This window comes from Lepidochelys kempii, chromosome 20 (genome assembly GCF_965140285.1).
Source record: "Lepidochelys kempii isolate rLepKem1 chromosome 20, rLepKem1.hap1, whole genome shotgun sequence".
Taxonomy (NCBI): Eukaryota; Metazoa; Chordata; order Testudines; family Cheloniidae; genus Lepidochelys; species Lepidochelys kempii.
In genome coordinates, this window is record NC_136399.1 from 26856752 (window position 1) to 26875170 (window position 18419).

General features: G+C 61.9%; 1 protein-coding gene across 1 annotated transcript; it reads left to right on the forward strand.

Annotated features, from left to right (window-relative positions):
• Positions 1-315: 315 nt before the first annotated feature.
• Positions 316-10555, forward strand: S1PR2 (sphingosine-1-phosphate receptor 2). The gene is made up of 2 exons (XM_073318757.2): positions 316-545; positions 7537-10555. The coding sequence occupies exon 2, from the start codon at positions 7634-7636 to the stop codon at positions 8684-8686; it is 1053 nt and encodes a 350-aa protein (XP_073174858.1). The 5' UTR covers positions 316-545; positions 7537-7633; the 3' UTR covers positions 8687-10555.
• Positions 10556-18419: the final 7864 nt, after the last annotated feature.

An 18419-nucleotide genomic window follows, 5' to 3' on the forward strand; every position in this document is an offset into this window, starting at 1 on the left:
GTGCTGGGGTGTCTGGGGGGGTCGGTGGGTGCAGGAGGGGTTGGGGTGCTGGGGTGTCTGGGGGCGTCGGTGGGTGCTGGAAGGGGGTCGGTGGGTGCAGGAGGGGTTGGGAGGTGCTGGAAGGGGGGCGCTGGGGTCCTTGGGGGGCAGCCTGGCGTAGCTGGTTGCAGGGCTGCGGAGAGATCCTGGGCCGATCTCGGCCGCCCCGATTTTGGCAGCCCCGCCCCGCCCCGCCCCGCCCGACGAGCGGCAGAGCCCCGCGCAGCGCAGCGCAGCGCAGGGCAGGGTTCGCCCCGCTGCGCGCACCGGGGGCCGGGGCCGGAGCCGGAGCCGGGCGCGGAGCCGGGTGCCCCGAGGCCCGGCCGGGCGGGGGGTGCTGGGGGGCCGGGCCAGGCTCGGCTCCTCCCGCCGGGGGCGCAGCCACAGCCCGCGGGAACGGGGGTGACGAATCGCTCCGGCTGCGCCTTAGCCACGTCTCCGCGGCGCGGCCGGCGGGAGGGACCCGGGCTGGAGCCGCAGCCGGAGCCGGAGCCGGGCGCCCCAGCGTGAGTAGCCGGGCGGGGAGCGGCCGGAGCCGGGCGCGCTCCGGGGCTGGGGGTCCGCGGCGGGGCGCGCTGCCGGGGGGCCTGTGGGGCTGGACCCGCAGCAGCCGCCCCGGGCTCCGCCTGCCCCCTCCGGGGAACCCCTGTCGGAGACCCGCTCCGGAGGGGACATGACTCCCCAGGCTGGGGGGCGGGCTGGCTGGCTCGGAGGGGCATGGGGTGGGGACGCCCCAGGCTGGGGGGGCCTTTCCCCCCAGCAGGATCTGGAGAATCGTAGCCCAAAGTTGTACCCGTCTAGCCATTTGCTTGGCGCTGGGCGAAGCAACTTTGCAGGGTCTCAACCCCTGGTTCCTCTGGGGCAGTTGCCCACAAACCCCCGCCCCATTTTCCCGTGGCCATTCCTGCAGCAGGGAGGCTGGGGACTGAACAGTCCCCCCCCCACCCCCCGTGTATTTCCAGGTCAGGGGGTGGGACTGTACCAGTTTTCCCAAACCCACAGGGCCCATGGGCCTTACTGCTGGTCAGGGGGCTGCCAACATCCCCCATCAACACCTGGCAGGAGCTCCCATCACTGAAGCCACACCCGCCATCCCCATGTCATGCCAAAACCCCCCCCCCCCGGTGGGGCAGGGCTCTGGGGAGGCTGAGAACACAGGTGAGCCCCTCCTGGTCCAGCAGCTAGGCTCCCCCTCCACCCCCTGCCCTTCTCCTGGAAGTGCCCCCTCTTGGCCTCAGGCCCCCCCGCCCCAAGCAGAGCCCTCTCCCCACCGGGACCCGGAGCAGGCCGAGGCCTTGGGGAAGGAACTGGAGCTGCAACCCTTAGAGGAAGAGCTGCTCACAGGCCAGTCCTGGGGCTCCCACCAGGCTCCTTCCCCGGGAGTGCCATTGTACCCCCAGGGCTGCCCCGGCAGAGCTGCTCGCAGGGCACTGGGGTCCGGCATGGAGAGCCCCCTCCATGCGGGCCTCGGTGCAGGGGGAATGGCTGGGCTGGTACCTTATGCGGGGGGCAGGAGACCTGGCAGAGAGGAATCTGAGACCTTGACTGGCTCAGGGGAGTGGGGGCAGTGAGTCTGTGGCAGAGACAGGAAAAGAACCCAGGAGTCCTGGCTTCCAGCCCCCTCTGCTCTAACCACTCGACCTCCCTCCTTCATGGTTCAGCTTTAGCACAGGGCATTGGAAAGTGCAGCTGTAGTGTTACCTGGTTCAGGGTTTGGTTCTGAGTCATCTCTGTCCTGCGGTAGACCAGGCCATGCAACCCCCCTCCCCCCCACCCCCCCCCCCCGAGCCATATCCTGCCCGTGGGGGCGAAGTGCTTCTCAGCATCCGCTGCAGCCCAGACTGAGATTGATGGTGCCTGTTGATAGCGGGGGGTTTCTGGTGCTGTGCAGCCGGGTTCTGGGCATAGAAACCCTGGGAAACACGCGTTGCTTCTGGGGCCCCCACTGTGCCAGGTCTGGCTGAACCGGAGGAGCTAAAGGGGACGGGGGTAAACCGGCGAGACTTTCTGGGTCCTACCCGCTGGGCTGTTGAGGAGGATGAAAGTCTTGGGGAAGGAGAACGTCCAATTGGAGCGGCGGGACATGATCCCCAGGTGGGAGGTGGTGGTGTCCTCTCGCACCAAGGACACCCCTCCGGCAAGCCATGGAGATAGTTTATGTGCAGAGCTGGGGAGGAGCCAGTGGTCATGGTACATGTAGGGGTCAGTGACCTAGGGAAGGCCAGGAGAGAGGTCCTGGAGGCCTTTTGGGAAAGGAGGAGCCTAAACAGGCAGGATGGGTTCCACCTAAACCGAAACCGAACCAGATTGGTGGCCTGGAAAATGAAAAAGGTTGTGGAGGAGTTTTTAAGTGAAGCTGGGGGAGAGCCGATGGGCGCAGAGGAGCACACGGTTGGGACAGAGCCATCCCATAGGGGAGGGTTTCTTGAAGGGGATTCTCTATTTCCTAGTACCGAGGAGAGGATAGAAGTTGATGAAGTGCAGGTAGGAGGAGAAGAGAAACAGTCAAATGAAAACGAGTCCCAGTCGGTTACATCCCGTGAAGGCAGATGCCTTTAGTTAGACTTCTAGCACTTGTACACAAGCGTCTATAAAATGTGTCAATATTCCGGCATCACAGACTCTCGGTGGAACAATGATAATCAGTGGGACATGGGAACACCAGGGTGCCAATAGATGGAATGACAGAGCAGGCTCGATGTCTAGTTGGCAGCCGCTATCAAGCGGAGTGCCCCAGGGGTCGGTCCTGGGGTTGGTTTTGTTCAACATCTTTATTAATGATCTGGAGGATGGCGTGGATTGCACCCTCAGCAAGTTCACGGATGACACTAAGCTGGGGGGAGAGGTAGATACGCTGGAGGGTAGGGATAGGGTCCAGAGTGACCTAGGGAAATTAGAGGATTGGGCCAAAAGAAATCTGATGAGGTTCAATAAGGATAAGTGCAGGGTCCTGCACTTAGGACGGAAGAACCCAATGCACAGCTACAGACTAGGGACCGAATGGCTAGGCAGCAGTTCTGCGGAAAAGGACCTAGGGGTGACAGTGGACGAGAAGCTGGATATGAGTCAGCAGTGTGCCCTTGTTGCCAAGAAGGCCAATGGCATTTTGGGATGTATAAGTAGGGGCATAGCGAGCAGATCGAGGGACGTGATCGTTCCCCTCTATTCGACATTGGTGAGGCCTCATCTGGAGTACTGTGTCCAGTTTTGGGCCCCCACTACACAAGGGATGTGGACAAATTAGAGCGAGTCCAGCGGAGGGCAATGAAAATGACTATGGGCTGGGGAGCATGACTTACGAGGAGAGGCTGAGGGAACTGGGCTTGTTTAGTCTTCAGAAGAGAAGAATGAGGGGGGATTTGATAGCAGCCTCCAACTACCTGAAAGGGGGTTCCAAAGAGGATGGATCTAGACTGTTCTCAGTGGTACCAGATGACAGAACGAGGAGTAATGGTCTCAAGTTGCAGTGGGGGAGGTTTAGGTTGGATATTAGGAAAAACTTTTTCACGAGGAGGGTGGTGAAGCACTGGAATGCGTTACCTAGGGAGGTGGTGGAATCTCCTTCCTTAGAGGTTTGTAAGATCAGGCTTGACAAAGCCCTGGCTGGGATGATTTAGTTGGGGTTGGTCCTGCTTTGAGCAGGGGGTTGCACTAGATGACCTCCTGAGGTCCCTTCCAACCCTAATCTTCTGTGATTCTCTGTGTGGCTCTATATGTGAGCGAAAGCATACAGTCAAATATAGTAAAAATCTTAAATGAATCTAACGGTACCATAGAAAATTGCCTGCTTGAATAATAAGAGTCTAGCAGCAGGAATGTACTTCTGACCCCCGACCAGCATGGCCACGGTGATTGTGAAACAGCAGGGAGAGCAGAGAGGCTACAGAAATAGAAAACTCAGTAATAATGAGGGATTGCAACTATCCCCATATGGACTGGGAACGTCACCTCAGGATGGGATACAGAGATAAAATTTCTAGACCCCATTAATGGCTGCTTCTTGGAGGGGCAATTCTTGTTTTAGTCCTAAGTGGCGAACAGGATCTGGTCCAAGAGGTGAACGTAGCTGAACGGCTCAGTCATAGCAGCCATGATGAATTAAATTTAACATCCTTGCAGTGGGGGAAATACCAAAACAACCCACTGCAGTAGCATTTGACTTCAAAAAGGGGAACTACACATATTTGAAGACACCTGTTAAAAGGAACAGTCCCAAGAGTGAAATGCCTGCAAGCTGCATGGAAACATCTGAAAATCACCATAATAGAGGCTCAAATGAGCGAGATACAGCCCAAATAAATGCCACCGTGGCTAAACAGCAGAGTAAGAGAGGTGGTTCGAGGTAAAGAGGTGTCCTTTAAAAAGGGGAAGTCAAATCCTACCGAGGAAAATAGAAAGGAGCGTGGCCTCGGGCCCGTCAGTGAGTGCCCAGCTACAATCAGCCAGGCCAAAAAAGAATTTGAAGAGCAACTAGCAAAAGACACAGAAACTGACAGCAAATTTTTTTAAGTGCATCATCAGCAGGAAGCCGCCAAACAGTCAGTGGGGCCCCTGGACGACCGAGGTGCTGAAGGAGCCCTCGAGGAAGCCAGGGCTGTTGCAGAGAAGCGACATGAATTCTTTGCATGGGTCTTCACTGCAGAGGATGTAAGGGAGACTCTCACATCTCAGCCATTCTGGTTAGGTGGCGGATCTGAGGACCTGGCCCAGACTGAGGTGTCAGTAGAGGAGGTTTTGAAACAACTTGATACGTTAAATAGTAATAAGTCACCAGGACCAGATGCATTCGCCCAGGAGTTCCGAGGGAACTCCAGTGTGAAACTGCCGAGCTACTAACAATGGTGTGTCACCTCTGGCTTAAATCCGCCTCTGGACCAGGTGCCTGGAGGGGAGCTAATGTGATGTGGATTTGTAAAAAAAGGCTCCAGGGGCAATCCTGGCAATTCCAGGCTGGTAAGTCTGACTTCGGTACCGAGCCAATGGTTGAAACTACAGCAAAGAACCAAATTATGAGGCATAGAGATGAACTCGGTATGTTGGGAAAGAGTTAAGACAGGAAGTCAGGCCTTACCAATCTATTAGAGTTCTTGGAGGGGGTCAACAAATGCGGACAAGGTGGATCCAGTGGATACAGTGTACTTAGATTTTCAGAAAGCCTTTGACAAGGTCCCTCACCAAAGGCTCATAAGCAAAGTCAGCTGTCACGGGATAAGAGGGAAGGCCCTCTCATGGATCAGTAACTGGTTAAAAGACAGGAAACAAAGAGTAGGAATAAGTGGTCAGTTTTCACGGTGGAGAGAGGTAAATAGTGGTGTCCCCCAGGGGTCTGTACTGGGACCAGGGCTGTTCAACATATTCATAAATGATCTGGAAAAAGGAGTGAACAGTGAGTTGGCAAAGTTTGCAGATGATACAAAATTACTCAAGATAGTTAAGTCCAAAGCAGACTGTGAAGAACTACAAAAGGGATCTCACAAAACGGGGTGACTGGTAGATGAGATTCAGGCCTGATAAAAACAACGAGGGGTCCTTGTGGCACCTTAGAGACTAACGAATTTATTTGGGCATAAGCTTTCATGAGCTATAACCCACTTGATCAGATGCATGGAGTGGAACATACAGTAGGCAGGTATAAATACACAGCACATGAAAAGATGGAAGTTGCCTTACCAAGTGGGGGGTCAGTTCTAATAAGGCCAATTCAATTAGGGTGCATGTGACCTATTTCCAACAGTTGACAAGAAGGGGTGAATATCAACAGAGGGAAGATTACTTTTTGTAGTGCTAACAAGGCGAATTCAATCGTGGAATTGAATTGCACTTGAAAAAGTAATTTTCCCTCTGACTGGGACTATTCAGCTTGGAACAGAGAGAATTAAGGGGGGATCTGAGAGAGGTCTATAAAATTATGAATGGGGTGGAGAAAGTGAAGAAGGAAGTGTTGTTTACCCTTCTCGTAACAAAAGAACCAGGAGTCACCCAATGAAATTAATAATCAGCAGGTTTAAAACAAACAAAATGAAGTATTTCTTCACACAATGCAGTCAACCTGTGGAACTCACTGCCAGGGGATGTTGTGAAGGCCAAAAGTATAACTGGGTTCAAAAAAGTATTAACTACATTCCTGGAGGAAAGGTCCATCAATGGCTTTTAGCCAGGGTGGACAGGGATGCAACTCCATGCTCTGGGTGTCCCTAGCTTCTGCTTGCCAAAAGCCGGGACTGGATGACATGGGATGGGATACTCTATAATTGCTCTGTTCTGTTCATTCCCTCTGGGGCACCTGGCACCGGCACAGCCCAGAGACAGGACACTGGGCTAGATGGACCATTGCTCTGACCCAATCTCGCTGTTTTTATGGGCTCTGCCCAGACCCCAGCCGAGATCTGGGCCCCATTGTGCCGGGCGTGCACAGACCCACAGGGAGAGACGACCCCCTGCCCTGAAGAGCTCACACTCTAAGTAGATGGGAGGAGGGGAAGAGGTTCAGAGAGGGGCAGGGACCCCCCCAAGGTCAATAGCGGAGCTGGGACTAGAACCCAGGTGTCCTGACTCTCAGCCCATCCCCCCTCCCCTGCCAGATGGAAAGGCTCCTCCCCTCACTGGGGTCACCAGCCCAGCTCTGGTGCAGGGGATGTGATGCTGGTTGACCCCAGCTGAGAGCCTGGCCCCTTACTGAAAGGGAGCAGCGGGGCGTCACTGTGACGGGGGGGGCAGCTCTACCATGGCCCCCCCTCCCCACTCGTGCATGGCTGCTGCAGCTGCCTGGGGCTGGCAGGAGGCAGGGCTGAGTGTAGGGAGTGCAGAGCTGGCTGCCAGATGTGTGCTGGACGGGGCGTCCCTGCTCAGGGGGACGGGACCCGCCCTGGGACAGGAGCTCCGGTAGCAAAGGCAAACAGGCGTCCCCCGGGGGCGACGGGACAGTCGTTTCGGTCCCAGCCGAATGCCCGGCCTCAGTGCCGGGATGGCAGTGCCGCCTGCGGGAAGATGCACCATGGCTGGGGGGAGAATGTGCCTGGTCCCTCGCGAGCCAGCCAGGCCACTGCCCGGCAGTCGGAGAACTGGGAGGGGTGGGGGTGAAACGAAGGTGGAATGCACTGTACGTGGGGGAAGGAAACTCATGCTACCCAGTGGGCTGTTAACCTGCAGGACTCACCTCCGCAGGGTGACGTTCCTCGGGCGAGGGACTCCGTGAGTTTGGACAGGTGAGGTGTCCTGTGCCCTCCGCCCCCTTTCCGCGGCTGGCGCCCAGCTGGGGCGTGGAGCTGTCGGCAGCGCAGGACGGATGGACGGAGGAGGGAGATGGAAAGAGATTGGGGGAGACGGACAGGGAGGAGGCGGCATGCCGGAGGGCAGGATGGCTGGCTGGCTGGCTGGACAGCCAGCGGGGGGTCAGTCCCTCCCCTGTTCTTGCTCTTACTGCGCCGCTCATTGTCTCGGAGCCGCTTTGCCCCCCACCCCAGTCAGCGCTGACGCCGTCTCTGCCTTTGCCTCCAGGTGCACCCGCCCCCAGTGACGATGCCATGGCCTGCGCCCCGTGACGCCGAGCTCCGGGGCCGGGCCGCGCTGTGACCGGGGCGGCCCACGGGCAGCCATGGGGAGCATCTACAAGGATTACTTCAACCCGCTGAAGATCCGGGAGCACTACAACTACACCAAGGGGCTGACCGAGAGCCAGCTGACCCCGGGGCGCAACCCCGTCTCCGTCGCCATTGTCGTCCTGTGCTGCCTGATCGTGCTGGAGAACCTGCTCGTGCTGCTCTCCGTCTACCGCAACAAGAAGTTCCACTCGGCCATGTTCATCTTCATCGGCAACTTGGCCTTCTCCGACCTGCTGACCGGCCTGGCCTTCATGGCCAACGTCCTGCTCTCGGGGCGCTACACCTTCTCGCTGACGCCGGTCCAGTGGTTCGTGCGGGAGGGCACGGCCTTTGCCACCCTGGCGGCCTCGGTCCTCAGCCTGTTGGCTATCGCCATTGAGCGGCACGTGGCCATCACCAAGGTGAAGCTGTACGGCAGCGACAAGAACTGCCGCATGGTGCTGCTGATCGGGGCCTGCTGGGTGATCTCGGTGGCCATCGGGGGCCTGCCCATCATGGGCTGGAACTGCATGGGGCAGCTGGAGGACTGCTCCACCGTCCTGCCCCTCTACTCCAAGCGCTACATCCTCTTCGTGGTCACCGTCTTCACCGCCATCCTGCTCTCCATCGTGGTGCTGTACGGCCACATCTACTGCATCGTCCGCTCCAGCCACGCCGAGATCGCCGGCACGCAGACCCTGGCCCTGCTCAAGACAGTCACCATTGTGCTGGGGGCCTTCATCATCTGCTGGCTGCCAGCCTTCATCATCCTCCTGCTGGACACCTTGTGCGCCATCAAGGCTTGCCCCATCCTCTGCGAGGCGGGCTATTTCTTCAGCTTCGCCACCCTCAACTCGGCCGTCAACCCCGTGATCTACACGCTGCGCAGCAAGGACATGCGCAAGGAGTTCCTGCGGGTTCTCTGCTGCTGGGGCGGGGCAGGGCGCGGCAAGCCGGCCAAGCGCTGCATGGTGCCACTCCGCAGCTCCAGCTCCCTGGAGCACGGCACCCAGAAGCAAGAGCTGCCCACCTCGCCCATCCTGCGGGAATGCACCACCTCGGTGTGAGGCGCTGCAGAGCCGGCTGATCGGTACGACGGGAGCCGGCCCGGAGCCGGCCGTCCCACGGGCCGTGGGAGGCTGCAGAGCGTGGCTCTGCCGGGGCCAGGGGGGCGGGGACTCTCCGGTTACTGGCAATCTGGTTCGCATGATGCCGTCTTCCCGAGCGCCGCCCACTCCTGCCGGGATCCCGCCTGCTCCCAGCACGGCCTCACCCAAGCCGCACGCCCACGCTCACCCGGCGCGCGCCCGGGGGCTGGGCGGAGGCTGCCTGGGTCCATGCCCGCTGGCCCAGGGGCCTTTCCGGCGGCTGCCCTGCCCTGCTGGGAGCTCAGCTCCGCCCTGGTCTGCCTGTGGGGTGGAACTGCCACCTGCCCTGCTGGGGAGGAAGCCCTGGGGCGGGAGGAGGGGTTTGCTGCCCTGAGCCCGGCGTGGGGGGGGATCTGTGCACAGTCAGGACCAAAGCCTCACTGCCCATATTTTCCCTGGCCAGCTGGCAGCATCGGGGCACCAGGTACCCCCGGCATGGCGCCCAGCCCTGAGTGGCAAGCAGTCGCTGTCCCGGGCAGGATGAACTGGGGTCCTGCTGCAGCGCTGTCCGCGATGCTCCTCTCCCCCCTGGGACGTGCAATTGAAACCCATTGGGGCGGCCTCACCCGCCGACCTGGGGGTGGGATGGGCTCTTGCAGGGGCCAGGAGCGCTGCTGGGCTGTCCATCGGCCCCTCCCCATCTGTCTCTCCCCCTCCCTGCAATCCGTGGGCCTTTCCGTCCCTGGCTGCCTCTCTGTCCCTCCGTCCAGCCCAGACCTCGCTTCGACAACAGGGTCTGTTTGCTGGTTGTCTTCAGGTCTGTGTAGCTGTCTGTCCGTCCCTACAGTACCTAGCCGTCCGCCTGCCTGTCTGTCTGGGGTCCCCTAGGGCCCCGCTCGCCGCAGCCTCGGAGCCCCCAGCTGCAGTCGGAACAGGCTGGGTGGGGAGCGGGGCAAGAACCCTCCAGGGCCCACGCCTGGTTAGAGCGAGTGTGTGTCTGTCTGTCTGTGTGGTGCAGTGTGTGTCTGTGTTGTGTGTGTGGGGGTGTGTGTGTGGCAGGGGGTGCAGCTCTCACGTGCCCCCCGCTAGGCCTGGCCCAGGTCTCTGCTCCGCCTGGCGCTGGCAGCCCAGGGGCACAGGCCTCTCCTGGCTTGGGGCTTCGCTGGGTGCCCTCGGCGGGGGCCGCTGGGCGGGCGGGCGTGTCCCCGGCCTGACTGGGAGAATGAATCACGGTCCGATGTGCAGCAACGTGCCCGTGAGGCGCGGGGGTGTGGGGTTGTTTTGTGAATGAGAATGGAAGGCGGGCGTGGGAACGTCAGCCCTACCCAGCACGTGGGGTGGGGGGGGGTTAAGGTTTTTAAAATAACCCGCTGCCCCCGCCCTGTCCCGGGAACAGCCTGCCCCCCCCGGCCCCCTCCGGACGTGGTGCCGGCAGGGACCTGGCCAGTGGGTCTGGGGTGTGCGTCCTTGTGTCCCGGCGTGTCCCCAGGTCTGCTGGAACCGTTTGTGCAGTGGGGGGCTGAGAGCCAGTGAAGTGATCGAAACCGCTGCAAGCCAGGGGTTGCAGGGCTCCCCCCCCCATTCCAGCACCTCTGCCTTCCGCTTTCACGCCTGTCTGTCCGCTTCTCCAGCCTCGGGGTGCTCTGGCCGAGGGGGAGGCCCAGTGTCACGTGAGTGCGGGGTCGGGACCTGGTTCTTTAGTGCGCACGCAGCGCCGTTGGGGTGGGGGGCAGGGAGGACGCACCCCGTCCCTGGCAAACACTACAGGAGCCCCCAGGTCTGGGCCGCACGAGCCACCTCTGGACAAATGGCCCTTGGCACCAATGGGATTAAAAGTTTGCTTCTGTAGTGGCCACTTGTCCGTGTGATTCCTCCTCCCACCCCGGCCACGTCATTGCCCCCTGCACCTGCTGCCCACACGCGCTGTGGGGTCCGGTGCTCTGAACCCGCCCCTGGGCCGTGAGAGCAGCACCCTGGGGTGGGGAGTGTTCATGGGGATCAAGGAGAGGTGTCGCATTGTAGAACCAGGACCCAAAGGGTGGGGGGAGGGAGGCCCTGGGGGGAGGGGGGTCCTGGGGCAGACGGTCGGGGGCAGGGATTGGTTCTGGGGGCAGCAGGGTGTTGGGGGGAGTCCATGGTATTGGGGGGGCAAGGCCCGGGGATGAGTGGGAGGTTGGCTGGCAGGGGCCGCCCATGGCGCGGGGGAATCGGGAACCTGTGGTCAGGCCACTTCCCCTCCCACTTTGTTTCGGGGCTGACAGATGCTGTTCTGCTTGCCATGGGACCTAGTCTCAACCCCCCAGGCTGCTGCAGCGAGTTGGGGGGACAGGCTGGGCCCCAAATCCCCTCATGTCAGAAGCCAGGGCTGGGCTAGCAGGGGCTGCGGGTCAGGAGTGAGGGGCACCGGCAGGGCTGGGCTAGCAGGGGCTGCAGGGCTGGGCTAGCAGGGGTTGCGGGTCGGGAGTGAGGGGCACCGGCAGAGCTGGGGGGGGCAGGGCTGGGCTAGCAGGGGCTGCGGGTCAGGAGTGAGGGGCACCGGCAGGGCTGGGCTAGCAGGGGCTGCAGGGCTGGGCTAGCAGGGGTTGCGGGTCGGGAGTGAGGGGCACCGGCAGAGCTGCGGGGGGCTGGGGGGGCAGGGCTGGGCTAGCAGGGGCTGCAGGGCTGGGCTAGCAGGGGTTGCGGGTCGGGAGTGAGGGGCACCGGCAGAGCTGCGGGGGGCTCGGGGAGGCAGGGCTGGGCTAGCAGGGGCTGCGGGTCGGGAGTGAGGGGCACCGGCAGAGCTGCGGGGGGAGCCCAGGGCTGGGAGAGCAGGGGCTGCAGGTCGGGGGTGGGGGGCTCGTGTTAAGTTGCCCCTTTGGCCGCAGTGAGTTTCCAAATAGCGCCCGTGGCTGGAGCCGGCTGGGCCCCTGTCGCTCTGGGTTTCCCGGGGCTCCGGGCAGGGCAGGTTTTCCAGGCCCGGGGCCGGCTCAGCACTTGGCCTGCTCTGGCCTGTCCCGCTCTCATGGCTCCTTTCGCTGCGCCGACTGGCGGGAGGGGTGGCTGCGTTGCTGGGGCCGTGACCGGGCCGGCTGGGGCTGCTGGCTCCGAGTCCATCCTCTGCTTTCTCAGAACAGGACGTTTCAGACGGAGCATCGCTTCCTGTTGATGCCTCGGGGACCCGCTGGGCAAGGAGCGAGACAGGGGGAGGTGCAGCTGGGCCGATGGACTCGGCGTCTGCACCCGCTTCCCGGGGCTCTGCATGGCCCCCGGCCCCCTCTGCTCCAGGAACGGCAGCCCGGGCTTCCCCGGCTGGCCCTGCCCCAGAGCTGCTCTCCTCACCCCCGAGTCGCTCCCTCTGCCCTGGGAAAACGCCTCCACCCATCCTGTAGCGCTAGCAGGAGGCTGGGGGCGCCTGGCCAGAGAGGAAAGGGGTATGGGCAGGGCTGGGGGCCCTAGCTGGAGAGGGAGGGGGGCATGGGACAGGGCTCGGGGTGTTAGCGAGGCCAGCCGGGCTCAGCAATTGCTGATGTCTTACGTCATCTTCTCTCTATGAACAGCCCCCTGCCCCCCTCCCTGGGCCCACGTCGGCTCCTGCCAGGAATCGTGCGGAGCTCCGTGTTTTCCACGCCCCGGGAAGGCTCCGTGGAGCAGCTGGGGCAGGGGAAGGCAGGATTCGCGCCGCTGGCTCCACCCTCACTCCCGCTGGGGCGAAGCAGGATTCAAGCCCCTGGGGTCTCATGCTCCCCCTGCCCCCCCCAAGTCCATCAGCGCCTGATTTACCCAAGACAGGGCTCAGGGAGACGGTGCCTATGGGGCTGGGGTTGTGACCTGGAGGGAGGGACCCCGGGAGCTGCTGGCCAGGAACGGGGGCTCGCAGGACTGGGTGGGGGGAAAGCCAGCGGCTCAGATCCCCGGACACCCCTAGCGTGGCGCAAAGAATCAGCCCCTCAAGCCTCCTGGCCTCACTTGCAAGCATCTCTCTGGGGAACGGGGGTCTCTGGCCCTGTTGCTGGCAGCCCCAGGATGGATTTGCCCTAGGGTGCGAGATGCTGGCACCCTGTCTGGGGGAGGGGGGTGTATGGGAGATGGGGCCCCGGGACCGAGGGTCTTTGCTGTCAGTGACAGGAGCCGGGCCCCTGGGACCGAGGGAAGGTATCTGCAGGGTTTTACCCGGCCCTGGTGTGTCGGCTGCATTAGAGCCCCCGGGGCTGGTGGGTTCCTCCGGCACTGGGGTGGGGGGTGTCACCCTGCTCAGGGCGTCTCTAACCCCCGCCCCCACTCCTAATGCTGCCCTGGCAAGGGGGTCTGGCGTTCCCTCTGCTCGCAGCCAGGCTGCGCCCCCTTGCCCTCAGGACTCTGCTTCCCCACCGAAGCCCAGGGCCCTCGCAGCCCGTGGCGGGGTGGGGGGTCAGTTGGAGCCATCAGGGGCCTGGTGCCAGCAGTTCACAGCCGGGTGCAGCTTGTCCCCGGCCAGGCCACTGGCTGTGGTTCACACCCTGGCTTCGCACAAGGGTTAGCGGCTGCAGCTAGAGCCCTTGGCCAGGGGTGTGCCAGGCACTGGTGGGGGGCATTTCCATGGGTGCTGTGCACCAGACGGGGCCGGGCCCCCAGGGCAGAGGGTCTTTGCTGTCCGCTGGGTCTGCAGGGGCTGGGGGGCTCTGGGGCTGGAGCTGCGACTTCTCCTGCTGCTTTCGTTTCCTCCCAGGCTCGCTCCCCAGCCATGGCGTGGCCCAGGGCCCCATGTGCTGAGTGACAGAAACAAGTGGAAACACCCCCCTCCCCCCACCAGCCGGTCTCCGGTTCTGGGTGAGCATTGGCGGCTCCAGCCCCAGGCAGCAGGACAGTTGGACCTTGCCAGGTAGCAAGGGGGGGCAGGTAGGGGGGTGACAGCCTGGCTTGGGGCTGGCCCTTGGGGGTGGGGGGCAGGCAGGCAGGTGCCAGCCTGGCTGGGGGTGGCCCTTGGGGGTGGTGCAGAGCCAGGGGAAAAGCAGAGGCTCAGGGAAGCCGCGGACGTGCATCCTTGCTCCATCTGCCTGCTTTCCCGGGGCTGGGGGACAGCACTGCCTGGAGCCCTGCGAGGAGCCGCTGGCCCTGCCCGTGGCCCTGGGAATTGGGGTTGGGGTCTCGGCTGCTCTCAGCGTCCTGACGCTGAACTTTAAATAGCCGCAGGCAGGGCCCTGCTTCCCCTGGCAGGGTCCCCAGCAGCTGCCGGCCTTCGGTGGGGGGCCCAGGCGGGTCTGGGGGCCCTGCCTGCTCCAGCCTGGGGACGGCCGGGGACGCCGCCCCCGCATGGGCGTTCGAGCGGCTGGGGCGGCGTTGCCAGCGTGCCCAGCACCCGAGGCCGCTTCTGCCAGCAAATGTGGCCCGTTAGCCCCGGCCACCCTCCTCAGTCTGGTCAGCAGCTGAACCCTGCTGGCAAAAGGCTGGTTCCCCTCCTCGGTTAGAGCCAAGCGTGTGCCAGCCGCGGTCAGGGAAAGGCCGGAGGGTTTTGTCGTTGTGTGAAAGCAGCCCGAGGGTGAGATCAGGGCCACGTCATGGCGGGCGCTGCACTGACCCCTCCCGTGGCCAGGCCCCCGCGGGGCCGGGCGCTGCCCAACACACAGGGCGAGATGCTCCCTGTTCCAAAGACCTCCCAGTGTGAATGAAGAAAGGGTGCAGGGGAAAGAAAGGGTGCAGTGTGAATGAAGAAAGGGTGCAGAGAGGGACAGGGCCGAGGCAGAGCTCCGACTAGAGAACCAGGTGTCCTGACTCCACCCCAGGGCCCTCCCGACTAGCCCATGCCTCCGGTCGGGAAAGGGCTGTTCCAGCGGGTGGGGTCAGCCCCTGCCAGCGCAGCCTGGTGCTGACTCACAGTAGCGGAGACCCTGGCCCCACGAGCGTTTCCCTCCGGGGGGTGGCAGGACGCGGACCCCCTCGGGGGGGTCCCCTGCAGCAAGAGGGAAGCACGCTGAGTGCCTTGGTCACACGGAGTGCAACCCGCCGATGCTACTGAGCCAGCATCCTTCCTGTCTGTGCTGGGGATATTGCGGTGATCCTGATCAGCGTGGGCGGGGGGCGGGGAGCGATCCCTGCCGGGGGCATTAATAACACGCAGAACACGCTTCCCCCGGCTCCTCGCCCTTGGGGAGCTGAAATCCTGGCTCTGGCCCAAGTGCTGAGCTCACGAGGGCTCAGCAAAGCACCATGGCCCAGGGGCTGCGAAAACCTGGGGTCCGTGTCATGGCAGGAGCTGGGCACTTCGGCAGCTGGGAGCTGTTCTAAAATGGCCCCTCCCTGGGGGGCTCTGCCCTGGGCCCCATTTCCCGGGGTTCAGTTCCCACACGCTCACTCGCCCCAGCGACGGCAAACGGCTCAGCCAGAGAGGAGGTGACAGCGCGGTCCCCACGCTGTGGCAGGAGCCTGCAGCGTGGTGCATTTCCTGTTTTCTGCATGGCTGACTGATCTGGGTCCCTCTTTTCTGGGCCTGTGCAGTTCCTCACATCTCACAGCTGGGCCGCGGCAGGGCCACCCGGGAGCCAGCGCCTGGCGAGACAGACAGTGAAACTCGCTGGAGGGCCTGCGCTCCCGCTATGAGTCGACGCGTGGGCCCGGGGCAGTCTGCCGCGTGGGGTTTGGGTATGACTCCAGCGGTTAAAGAATTCTCTTTTTAAAACCTGCTATGAACAGTTAATAAAGCTTTTAAGCTGCAGGCCAGAGGATCTGCTGGTCTGAACTCTCCTCGACCCATTTACACCAGACCTGGAGCCTCACCGCCGGTCTGGCTCTCGGCCCTTCCCTGTCCTTGCCCGGGGCTGCCGGGTGATTTGGATTTTTTGTTTTATTCAACCCCGAGTCAAACACAAACTGGGCTCGTTCCACTAGAAGAGGGAACAGCCTGGTGTCTGCCTGGGACACGGAGCGTCTCCTTCACTGCCCTGTCTGTCCAGCCCCCAGAGCAGGGGCTCACGGTCATGGCTGTGAGGGCTGCGGGCCAGGGCATACACTGAACTTCCATCATCCTCCCTCGCTGCTGCTGGGTTCTGACAGGGAGAACAGACAAGGACGCTTTCAGGCCAGGGTTAGCAGAGGACCTGAGGGGTTCCTTGATTTTCGGTCTCTAGTTCTCTCGGGGCCACCTTTACTCAGGTTTTTCTGCACCTCACACTGCAGAGCACACCCCCCCCGTCCCAGGGCCTCAATGCAGGTGCCTAACTCACCTAAGTTCTTTGTAAACCCCACCAGGCGCCTAGCTGCTCCCCTTTGCACATCTGGCCCTCTGGCCCCTTCGTGAGCCCCCCTTCCCTCCCCCGGGACGTGCAGAAAGCGCAGTTCGGGGACAGCCAGGCAAGCGGCGTTATTCCTGCCCAGTTTGATCCTCCAGCCCGTGGAGCAGGGCTCTCTCCCGGCCCCTGAAATCAGGGCTGCAGGGTGCGTGGGCCCAGCAGAACAGCCTTCATCCCCACACCCCGCAACCACATCCGGGAGGGTCCCCAGAAGGAGTGCAAAGCAATTCCTCCCGCCCACACCCCCGCCAGCTCCTGCTGGGCCGGAGAGGGAAGTGGTCGGGGCCTCTTGCTCTGTCAAAGTGCAACTGGCTGGAGTCTGGACTCCGTTTAATAGCGGGAGGCCTTCGCAATGCACCCCTCCCCCCCAGTGTCTTAATTTAAACAGCCGTCACCCCCCCCCCCCTGCTGCAGTCAGCACACAGCTCCAGGAAATTAAAAACCACTCCGCATTCCAGCTCTTGCCACTCATCTCCTGCGCCTGGTCAATGTCCTGAACCTCCCCCCAGAGCGCAGGGCGGGTTTGGGGGGCGCAGCTGGCAGTGCCCGGGTCTCGGAAGGGCGTGGAAATCAGGCCCTGTGAGGGCGAAGTGGGTTGGGAGCCTGGAAAAGGAGTCACCCCAAAGCGCCAGGAACTTGGAAACACAGATCTCGAATCTGCAGGCCAGATTCCCCGGGAGGCCACCGGGCAGACGGTCCTGGCTGCTTTCCTTACTTGAGCCTGGCTTTTTGAGCTAATGGGAGAGAAGCAGCTGAATGGAAGGCCAAGCTGTGATGGCAGGGGCTGGGGAAGGGACCAGCTGTTGGAAGAGCAGATGGGACCATGGGCAGGGAAAGAGAACCAGGGCATGGAGGAGGGGGTTTGCAAACCCTGGGTTCTGGCTTCTCACTCTCTTCCTCTGCGTTCCTGGATCCGGCCAGGACAAGGCACGGAGCTCCCAGAATAGCCTGAGAAAGGCTATTCTTGGGGCTTGGGCCTGGCACCCCAGGGAAGCAGGAAGTTCTGGGACTCCTGTGGGAAAGGTTGCTCTAATGAGACCTCTTGCTCCAAATCGGAACCCACAGGGTCAAATTCATCCCAGATGCAGCTCCAGAGTGTGACAGACCTGGGGCTGAGTCACCCTGGGAGGAGGTGGCTCTGAACCACCTTTGTGCTCCCTGTGTCCTGACACCACACCGGGGCCTGGTGTCAGAGCAGCCTTGGGGCTGCTCTAACTTACACTCGGCCCTGGGGAGCAGACAATGACCAGGTCCCCCCACCATCACACTTCATAGCCCCTTTGTGCAATCCGCCGTGGGCTTACAGCACGTGTAGACGCATTGCAGCATAGACAAACCGTGGGGAAGGAGGGATGCTCCCTGCGCCCTGGCCAGCTCGGGAGAAGTACGTTGTCCCTGGTGTGGACACTGGCCTGTGGGATTGTTCTGAAATCCTGCTGCTCTGACGCACCCCTTGACTTACTGCCTCCCACTGCTGCCTTTTCGGATCCTCCCCCAGTTCCCCAGTCATTCCATCCCTCGCGCCCACATGCAGATTCTGACTGGAAATTACTCATGGCCCTTGCGAGCAGCTGCAGACACGAGTGGTGTGTGTGTGATGCCAGGGTCACGAGGCTGGCTGTGGAAAGTTGGGCAGGCAGGGCCCTTGGGAAGGCTGCTAGCCCAGCCCCCAGCGCTGAGGCAGGGCCAAGTTACACCTAGCCCAGCCCTTGCCAGGCATTTGGCCACCTGCTCTTAAACCCACTGGTGACGGGGATCCCACAACCGCCCCGGGGAGCCTGGCCCACAGTGTCACCACCCTGAGCGTTGGATCGTTTCCCTGGATCTCTAACGAACCCTCCCCGGCTGCAGACGGAGCCCCGGACTCCTTGTCCTGCCCCAGTGGCCCTGGAGAACAGACCCTCTCCCTGCCCCAGCCCTGCGCGTGTGAGGCCAGTTCTCAGGGCCCCCCCAGGCTTCTCCTCTCCGGACCAAACAGGCCCAGGGTTTGTAACGTTCCTCACACGCGGGCTGGCCGAACCTTCGCTCAGTCCGGCCGCTCTCCTCTGGGCGCTCTCCAGCGTGTGTTAGAATCACAACACATTGAGATACAAGGCCAGAGCCAACAGCCGTAACGTCACCTACCCAAACGACACACACACGCAGACAGCATCCTCATACCCAGCAACTCACAACCGCTTCATAGACCCCGCCCTGGACTCCTTTGTACAAGATTTGGTGCAACTACAGGACCTTGGTTGCAACAATGATCTATACGGTCCCAGTTCATGTCAATAACGTCACACCCTTCCCACGTGCAGGACTCTGCACTGGTCTTTATTGAATTTCAGCTTGTTGATCTCAGACCAATTCTCCAGTTTGTCATGGTCGTTTTGAATCCCAAACCTGCCTCCCGAGTGCTCCCAGCCCCTCCCACCCGGGTGTCATCCGCCCATTTCTAAGCGCGCTCTGCACTCCACGATCCACGTCGT